Genomic DNA, 10625 nt, shown 5'->3' with positions numbered 1-10625 from the left:
CACGTGAAAGTAAAATGATTGGTAGAAACAGGCATTTTGAGAAATTGATAGATTAAAAGAAGAAATGAAGAAATCAATTAGGAAATAGAATAAAATATGAAAATTAACATAAATTATAGATATATTTACAATAATATTCATAGAGAATAATATGACGAATAAATTATTTCGATTAATAAAAAGAATAAATGAAATATGTTGAGAGATATTTGATAAAAATTACTGCTGCTAATATTTGAATAAATTAAAATTTTTTCACATTTTACAATTTTGAAATTTAAATTGAGCAAAAAAAAAGTAAAAGATAAAAAAGAATCAAATTATATCAATTTCTTTATAAATGTCAATCAAAAAAATAAATAAATAAAGAGAAAAAAAAAAAAAAAAAAGGATGAAAATGGAAGTTCATCGTCAAAACAAAAAAAAAAAAGTAGGCATGAGAAAGTAATAAAAGATTTGAATCATATATTAATCAAATTCTAGTGGTATTTTTTTATTTATTTTTTTTTTTTTTTCATTTTTGCATTAAAAAATCTTTATTACAAAACAAGTTTTGTCGATTTATTTTAGAGTTAAAAAATTATTGATCAAACAAGTGTAATATAAATAAATTTTCCTCAATTGCTTTAATTAAATTATTAATAATATTCGTTCACTTTTTTTTTTTTTTTTTTTTCGCAGCTGTTTAAACTTATTTTGTAAATAGTAAAAAGAAGACAAGCATATCTCATCTATAGTATTTAATAAGCAAAAATCAAAAAAAAAAAATAATAATAATAATAACAGTTCACTTATTTAGTTACGGTTACAAATCATTAAATTTTTATTTAAAAAAAAAAGAAAAGTATTTTTTCCTATAATTGATTTAATTAAACAATTTCATTTACCTAATTTTATGCTAAATAAATTCATTGATTTCCTGTTATCATTACTCTATTCTTATCAATTTATGTCAACTGATTAAAAAAAAAAAAAAAAAAATAAACAACAAAACCAGGTCAGGACAAGTTATCAATTTATTAAATTTAACTAACAATACGATTATATAATCGTATTTGAGATGTCTTTAATGTCAAAATTTTTAGCAATATTAGCAGTTCATTGTTGGAAAAAGTCAAAAAAAAAAAACAAATAACAAAATTTCTTAAATGTTAAGAAGCATATGCTGGAATATATCAAAATTTGAAATTATAAAATTGGTTATATTCACAATGTTAGTGCTATATTATCAAAATATGCAAAATATAGACGACATAATGATAGATTATTTATATAATTGCAAAAATTATTGGTGCCAAAGCTTTTAAAAAACAGAAACAAAAAAAAAAAAAAAAAAAGAAAAGAAAAAGAAAAAAAAAAGCATATGTGACAGAATATCCTGAATATTTGAATTCTAGTACAGAAAAATGTATCCTTTTATTGCTTAGACAAATGAAAAAGCATTCCACAAAAAATTGGCTTTGAACTTTTAAACGAAAACTTGACATTTCATTTGAATCATTTAACAAATTTTTGTAAGTACGAGGACTTATAAAATGGCATGTTTTGTTATTATATATTTTCTTCTTCTTTTTGATAATAAATTATACATAAATTAGCAATGAAAATGCTATAAAATGTTTAACCTTTGATTTATTAAAAAAAAAAAAAAATTTAAACTTTAACTAAGCAATGAAAAACTTAAACCTAAAATGAATTATTTCTCCTCATTATTATTTTACGAAAAATTTCTCAATGTATTTGAAGTGATAAAATTTAATGTTTTACATTTTACATACAATATACAATATATAGTGAATGAATGAATGAAATGAGATAAAATTTTACCCACAGTAAAAACGATATATTCTCAAATTAACAAAGAATCTTGATATTCTTTTCTTGTTTTTCTTACCACAAGAAATCTATCAAGTAAACTATCATTTCTCTAAATTATCCATGAAAATTCACTGTTTACTACGAAAAAAAACGTATGAACAAAATGGAATTACCATTGTAAAACATAAATATGTTGTACTACATTTGCTGATAACCGGTGCCTGACATATCTAGCGATCAGAAATTAATTTTTATTAATTCTAAAAATTTAAAACAACCAACGAAAATGTGCAAACTATTTCTTTCGTAATAATGCGAATATATAACATAAAAACATTCCGACATTTGCTCAAAGTGTACATAGTATAACGACCGATATGGCCTTAAAAAAAAAGACCTTAAAGAGTTTTGCTTTAAAATGATAGAAGTTCTCAAGAAACAATTGGAAAGTTATACTGTCTAATATTTCCCGCATAATTTTGAATGTGTGATGAGAAAGGGGGTAAACTTAAGATCAAGAGCAAATATAAAAGAAACATAAAAATAAATTTAGATATAGATATAAAAAAAGATATAAGAGATTAACAATTTCAATCTTATATAATTGATTGAGAGTGAATGAAGAATTAAGCACTTGAAGAGAAAATATTCGAGCTTCGTTTAGAATTTTAAACACTAGTTTTCTGTTCTAATTCAAACATTCAAATAAATATTAATGGAGTAGAATTAGGATTTTTACCTAGCTAAAAATGTAGTATTTAAGTATTAGGAAAATTGGAAACACAAAAAAATCATTAAAGAACAAATCAGACTATAAGAGGAAGAATATAGGATCAATTAAGATATTTATTAATGTTTTTTACCGGATATGTAATTTCTAAAGATGAATTATAACAAAACATAAAATATATGTGCTAAATTAGATTCCAGATAATCAAAAAGTTTTTGGATAATAAAGATCGATGACTTAAATCAAGAACCAATAATAATGAATTTAATAAGGACCTACAACCTAATCGTATTGTATCTTATTCAAAATTACGGAATAATTGCTTTGAACAACTCGAAAAAGAGAAAATCATGCACATTTCTTTGCCCCTTTGAAAAAATTCAAGTTCAGTTGAAAAGAATCAAAAACTCCAAAAGTGAAAAACTTACTTAAATCCGAAAAGTTCTTTTTTTGGACAAACATAGACTTAATTCTCCACTTATGAATCAGAATCTGAACTACAACTATGATAAAAAAAAAAACAAAAAAACAAAAAAAAAATCAGAAAGACATTTAGTTTAATATTGTAGGCATTATCTTAGAAGAAATTTTTACACCAACAAATATCTAGTAATTGAAAGCTCTAAAAACCTTATTTCAAATATTTTATATTTAATAATACTATTGGTATTCCCAGTGACATATCATTCATCAAAAATTTTTGTTATCGCTGATGCATATTTAGCAATCTCCACACTTCCATATGTTGCTCGCCAGGTTCGTGTAGCAAATTCATACCTGTAAACAAATGATACTTTGGAAAGATCTAAGCATTCGAATCATTCGAAATCAGTGCTAATTTGTAACTATAATCAAAAATCAACATTGTGTTCTTCAATTTGAAAAAATCTGTTAAATATTTTTTATTATTTTCGAATAAACTCTCCCAAAAAAAAAGAAATGGATGATAACAAAGAAATCATTACCACTGAATTTCTGTAAAAGGCTGATTTCCAAGAATAAATGGCTCTTTTGGTAATGACAATAGCCGAATTCGTAACGGACGTACAACTTCTTCATAATCAATAACTGCTCGTAAAGGAGTAAGATCCATTGTCATATATGGTGAAACTTAAACAAAAAATATTTGTCACTAGAATAGACACCAATTTTCATAAGAAAAAAAGCAAATTCTGTTAATAAATAAGATGTACGTTTTGAAATTTAAATTTTTAACAAAGTTGTTATTTATGAAAAACACAGTTTCAAACCTATTAATTACAAGAAAAGTTAAAATCTCCATACGTCAACATAATTAAATTACAAATCACAAATATGGTATTTCAATTATTAACAGAAGACTTTTAAAAAAATCACTTAAAAAAAGTAATTTTTTGTCCTTCAATTTTCCTTTAACAAATTTTTAGAATAAATATGAAATGAGAAATGAAAGATAAACTTGCCAGGTGCTGATGCTTCCGTTTTTGGTCGTGGTTTCATTTCTGATAGCAATATATAATTTACATCCGATGCAATTTCACCATACGGTTTACATCCTAAATTGCCTAATGATATGCCACCTTTGATATCTAATTGTGAATCGTTGAATAAACATTCCAAAATCTTGGCCCGATTTTTCACATTCCTAGGTTGAAAGTCTTCTGATTTGGCTCTCTGATGGGCCAACACTGGAAAATATCAATTTTTATCAATTATTCAATGTTCAAGATTAGAATTTTTGTAATAAGAATGTACATTACATGCAAATAATCGTTTCATTCCAGTAATCTGTGAGGTTTACGTAGTCACTGCATCATCATCATGAAATGCCTTTGTAAAAAACTATCGCTTTTGCCAATAAACATATAAACAACTTCATTACCTTATAATTATTAATTAATAAAAATAAATTACAATTAGTAAAAAATATAAAATTACCAAAATTAATTTTACGATTTGGCTTATACTTCATTGTTTCTGGTGAATAATGAGTTGGTGTTACGCGAAGCATTTCTGCTGTCCGTACATGCCGAATTATATCGATATCAACAAACCAATCGACAGAAAGTATTACGGTATGACATACTTGCAAAAGAAATGCGGTTAAATGCAAGCTCTGAAAAAATTTTCAATTAAAGATTTAAAATTCAAAAACTATGAGAAAAAAAAACTGAATTTGATAAGAAATTTAATTTCTTATTAATACAAAAAAGCTGGATAAGATTTGTAAATGTCACATGCAAATTATTTGGTTATACTTCAATTTCTCCTGATAGCGCTGTAAATCCTCGACAAAGATCCACTGCTTTTACACCTCCCGATCGATTTCCATCTAATGATGATGTAGCTAACAGGTGATTAAGAATCGAAGCAGAACCGATAGCCTACAACAGATGAAGTAGTAACACTACTCAGTTAATTATTCAGCGCAGTTTCTTTATTCAAAATATTTTTAATATCTCTTGCTGAAAGTAGACATGTATACAAAACGATATTATTAGTTATCTAAAATCTAAAATGAACAAACTACTAGTTCTATCAGAAGAATCTATTAGAAACATGAAGAAATTTACCTGACAATCTAATAAAACCATCCTTGATTTGGTTACATAAACGCTAATTTTTTGAGATTGATAACGACAACATTCAACTGCTTCACGAGATGCTGGACGAAAAGCATAATGCCTAAAGTAGCGAAGTATGTGAAATTATTGAAATAGCATATAAGAGTGGCATATAATTTTTTGGCGATTTTTGGTGGAAAAAAACTTAGTAAAAAAAGAAAATCAGAGAAAATTTTCAAAATATCAAGAGTTTTGTTAATACATAGAATATGACATTTGAAAGCACTATACACTCTTCATTTATTTAATGTGTCGCTTGAAAATAATGGATAACCAAGTATTAACCATATAAAATGATCCATAGGACAAGTGACTTAGATTTATTTGCACTCACCATTTGGGTTGAAAATGATTTTATATCTACCTGAAGAAGCTTTAAAATATCCAGGAAATTTTTTTTTTCCGAATAATGAAAATTACGGACCTGTACATATCCATGTGATCATTACCGGCTATCATGCTAAGAAGTGTTGATTTACCCGAACCTTGTGGACCAATAATACCAATGACAGTAAAATTTGTATTTGTAGTTGACAAGTAATCCTGTATTTGTAGTTGACAAGTAAAATTTGTATTTTTAGTTGACAAGTAACAAGTAAGGAACAGATTAAATATGCAATTTTGAAAATCTGCAAAGATTGAGAAATTTTTTTTTCATTCCTGGATTTGTGATTTGTGAGAACAATCTACCTTATATTCCTCATCCTTTCCTTTAGCAATGATAATAATCAACAAACCGCAACAACATCCGTAAAATCCATCGTGTCGGAAAGTAAACGGACAGCTGCCTTCATCATCCCGAGCGATTGCTCCATGACAGTTGATGTTGCTGCTGCTGCTGCTGCTGCTGCTACTGCACTACGAGAAGTTTCTGAAAACTATTAATCAATTTCCAGAAGTTCAATTTTTAAAAATTAAGAAACAAAAACTTGATAACCACATTCTGGCGAAAATATTCCTTAAAAATCATGACAACGATTTTGAAAAGCTAACGTGTTTTATCCATTCGGAGTGAAGGGCTCCTCACTGCTTTTGTTGATCCTCTCACCAATCTTGAAGTAGAATTTGGACGAGTTATTCCCGATGGTATCACTTCCTGCAATAGAAAATTTAAAGGTAATTTAAAAAAAAAAAAATATGTGTATACTTCATTATCCACTTTTGCCTATAGCACACAATTACTATAGCAAAAAGCAGAGATAAGAGTAAATGTAACCATAGCTACTGTCAAATGATTACTTGGGATGAAGGAACAGCCTGAGACAATATCTTCTGACTGCTTTCTGCATTTTCAAATGTGGTCGGTTCTTCTGAAATCGTAAATGTTAATTTGGAACGAAAAATTCTTTTTATTGGAAAATAAACATAAAACTTGAGATATCATAAACTTCAAAAGAATAAATTAGATTCTGATCTCGAAAAACTACCAATTTATGATTTATTCCTTTGGAAACAAAAATCTGTCTCAACCATCCAACAAAAGAACATATAAAGAACTGAGAGAAGTTTCACTAAGATCAACGACTTCTAAGACTTCTGCAAGCACTACTAATCGTAAAAAAATTTTTTAAAAAAGACCTTTACGTTTAGATAAAATAGCAGTTGGACGAGGCATAATCGTTACCGTTGCATTTCTTGATTTATCTTCTCGAGTACCCGTACTACCTATGTAGTGTTGGATACGACGCCCTCGTTTCACTTCATTTTCTTGCTGAAAAAGTGATTAAAATCAAATAAAATGAATAAAACTGCAGTAGTCAAGTTCAGCACTTATGCACAGTCCCTTTTTACTAAAGTTCTTACTAAAATCAAAGCCGCACGAATTAAATTTGCGAATTAAATTTGAGTGTTAGATAATCTTGGCAAGTGGTCTGTATAAGTCTAATTAACTATGCAAAAGTGAAATGATTTCATTTTATGCTAAATATTAAATCAGTTAAATTAATAAGTTATTGACTAATTCAGTTTCACTGCTAAGGTTTTTTTTTTCTCTCTTAATAACTAGCCCTTTCTTGTTTTGTAATGATATTAAACAGAAAAGATTAAAAATTAGTTGGAATAACTAACTAATTATTCAAGTCCTCAATCTTAAGCTGAACAAAATAATATAAGCTAAATAAAGAACCATTTGAATGAGCTAACTCATTTATGTTTAATTTATTAAAAACTAAAACACTAAATTATTCGACTGCTTATCAGATTTGCTAACCGCATCAACAAAACAAAAACAACCAACCAAATAATTCTAATTAATTATAATCTGAAAAAAATGATTAAACAAATCGAACAATTTTTGAATAAATTACAGGAACAGAATGTTAAGTTACTGTGAATTGAGAGTTTAAATGTATATTAAAATTACCAGTTACATTCAAAAAAAAAAAAAAAGAGTGAAATATCAATTTTTACTCTAGCAATACGTGGAGAATTGAAGTATTCACGGGTAGAACGTAAATCTGAGCGTGAATGATCACCCATCAATAATAACAATTTTTTCACATATAATTTCTCCTAAAATTGTAATTATTAATTCTTTTCATTAAAATAAAAAAACATCTAACTCAAATTCCTAACTTTATCCGAACATTAAATTTAAGAATTATATTTAAATTAAAAAGAAAAACATTCTATTTCATTGAATTATTCAAACAATCTGTCATAGTATTATCTTTTTAAATAGATTAAACCTTAACACTTTCCAATCTCTCACAAAGGAATAACCATTTTCTTTTTATCACTCATTCACTACTACTACATTATTCTTTGCAGTTTTTCTCAATCACTGGTAAAATGCTATTTAGTCATTCCTAGCAATCTTTGTAATCTCTCAATTGAAAACGCTATTTCAGCACTCCCCCTAAAACCATCTCTCATTATCGCTAATTATTCCTTAACATCGTTTTTAAGTAAAAAGAGTTAAAATGGCCGGGCCGTCAATTCTAATTAGTGCAAGAAAACATGTCCCGGGCAAGTTGTAATATTTTGTTTCAATAATTTGGATTGAAAGGCGATGAATTGTCAAGCATTGCAGTTTGATTTTGATTGCGCTAAGTTGTGTTATTTGACATGCAATTCGATGAATCAAACGAACTGAGAAGCGATATGATGGAAATTGAGCCAATGCGACATCGATTTCCGTGTTGTGTTGTATGGACACCAATACCGGTACTTACGTGAGTTTTATCTACGTAATTAGACGTAGTTGCATCTTTACAATGACTTACGTAAGCCTTGTCACATTGTTTTACACTTTTTTCATTTCATTTCCATGTTATGTTATATGGACACCAATATCGATAGTAACGTGAGTTTTATTTATGTAATTGGGTGTAGTTGCATCATTATAATGATTTACGTAAACCTTGTCATATAGTTTTACACTTTTTCTATTACATTTCTGTTTTTCTGTTACATTTCTTGTTTTGTATAGACACGAATTCCTATAAAAAAAGGTGGTGGTTATCTTACTTAATCTTCATTCTATCTTCCTTATTGATTTTCCGTCTTGTTAATAGTAAGCTTTAAAACTATTGGATTATCCATCGCATAAAGAAATATAGCATTTCTATTGCAGATGGTTGTTCCCATTTGTTGGTCATATGGGCATAGCAACAAGCCGAGGTATTATCCGTGATTTTGCTGGAAGTTATTGTGTTTCTGTAAGTATCTTTCCATGTTTATGTCGTAACAGTTAATTATCCTTCTGTTAACTTCTCTCGATGTGCTTTTTTGCAATAACTACAACGAAATAAGCCAAATATTCTATAATTTTTATTTTCAGTTTTATCCTACTTTAAAATAAGTTCAAATCTTAGTTTTAAGATTTAATAACTACGAAAATTTTAAAAGATTCCTTAGATTACTCATAGTGTTTTAAGGCAAATTATATAAACTCGTTCTTTAAAAAATAATGTGATATTTTACAGGAAGATAATATGGCGTTTGGTTGGCCTACATGGTATCATCAAATAGATCCAAATACGATTGATGGTGGAGTGGAAGCCTGGGATCGTGCTGTGTTAGATGCGTCGGAAGAATATAAAGGGCATGTAGTATGTTTTTTTGTGCATTTTTTTTCTCAGTTTCACTGCTCATAAGTTCTTATATCATATGATCTGAAGTTGCAAAAGACCTGAAGAAATTTAATTTGAAGTCCTTTTGACCTTCCATCCTTGTGATATTTCTTCACTAGAACAATGAGATTGTTTATCATAACTTTGAATATGTGTATTGTTTACATTGAACTTTTTTTTTTTTTCGTGACTATTAATGTGAGATTTTTCTTTTTGTCTTTTGCAGCATACTTTATTCTTCGATAATTGTTACTGCCATGTTGCGTTGGCATTGAATAAGATGAAATTTGGTCACAAACGAGATTATAATTGCTTCCGATTGGTCAATATGTTGATGTTCAAAGGTCGATATGTTGGGTAAGTTTCTATCAAAAAAAAAAAAATCTTACACCTGTAAGATCAGCATATCACACTTACACCTGCAAGATCAGCATATCACAAATATGATTAGTTATGTTCCGAATAAGACTATCTATTGAACTTCTAGAAGAGATCTGTTCTATTAGCCATAAAGCCATTCTGCTTGATTTGTTAATAAAAGTATTTGAATCATTTAATATTGGGGGCGCGATTTTGACATTTGGCTGAGGTTTTCTGTCCTGTTACTCATTTACTAATGATTTAATATGATTAAGATGGCTGAAGCTCACTTTTTATTGCAAGCGTATAGGAAGTAAAAATTTCCTGATATCTGGGATGTGTAGTTTTTTTTGCTGATACTTTATTAATTGCTTTGAAAAGCTTTCCAGTACAATAAAAGCGCATTAAAATGTAAATTGGAGCTTTAAAGTTTTAAAATACCTGAGCAATTACAATCAAATGAAATTTGCACGGCTAATTATCTTAAGTTTTGGAATTTTTGAAATTCCTGTTATAAAAATTTTTTGCTTTTCAGGATTGGTGGTTTCATCAAACAGTGGCTTCCGTTCACAATGATTATTTTGTTTATACTTATTATTAGTATTGTTACAAAAGGTGAATAATGTTATAATGGAGCCAGTGATTTCATAGATATCCGAAAACATTTTCTCGATATGGCTATTTTTATTTACCCTACAAAGTGTATAAAAATGCCTTTATTTATAGCAGTCATAATACGGAGTTCATATGGCTAACGGAATAAACTAATTGATCTGTCTCGATCTTCTAACAATTCATTATTATGAACTCTATGATACTATTGTTTGTGTTTTTTATGCTCAGATATTTGCTTTGTGCAAAAATAGGGTAATTGGACTGTGTGGAATGCTCTCAATTTTTTTTTTGAAATTTAAATTTTTGTATTTTTCAAGTTGCTGATTATTTGTTATATTGGCGTGTTCTAATGCTTATCTGTGTACAGTAAGTATAGTGATTTATGCCAATATATCTTTTTTCCAAATACATTCGATATTTTCCTAT

General features: G+C 27.8%; 2 protein-coding genes across 2 annotated transcripts; one reads left to right on the top strand and one right to left on the bottom strand.

Moving 5' to 3' along the window:
• Positions 1–3231: 3231 nt before the first annotated feature.
• On the bottom strand, positions 3232–7629 carry Bma-smg-9 (Uncharacterized protein; the record flags this gene model as incomplete). Its single annotated transcript, XM_043078026.1, has 12 exons — positions 3232–3325; positions 3514–3658; positions 3991–4215; positions 4466–4643; positions 4786–4911; positions 5101–5212; positions 5576–5694; positions 5889–6022; positions 6145–6247; positions 6391–6461; positions 6730–6862; positions 7561–7629. 12 exons carry the CDS (start codon positions 7627–7629, stop codon positions 3232–3234), a joined length of 1509 nt encoding a protein of 502 aa, XP_042933960.1.
• Positions 7630–8217: 588 nt separating this feature from the next.
• Positions 8218–10207, top strand: Bm4665 (D4Ertd196e protein, putative; the record flags this gene model as incomplete). The annotated part of the gene is made up of 5 exons (XM_001894593.1): positions 8218–8324; positions 8726–8810; positions 9078–9203; positions 9451–9581; positions 10120–10207. The coding sequence occupies 5 exons, from the start codon at positions 8218–8220 to the stop codon at positions 10205–10207; spliced, it is 537 nt and encodes a 178-aa protein (XP_001894628.1).
• Between the last annotated feature and the right edge of the window lie 418 nt (positions 10208–10625).

The sequence above is a fragment of the Brugia malayi genome (assembly GCF_000002995.4).
Source record: "Brugia malayi strain FR3 genome assembly, contig: Bm_v4_Chr2_contig_001, whole genome shotgun sequence".
Lineage (NCBI taxonomy): Eukaryota > Metazoa > Nematoda > Chromadorea > Rhabditida > Onchocercidae > Brugia > Brugia malayi.
The sequence above is the reverse complement of the archived record's forward strand: the minus strand, read 5'-3'. Positions and strand labels throughout refer to the sequence as shown.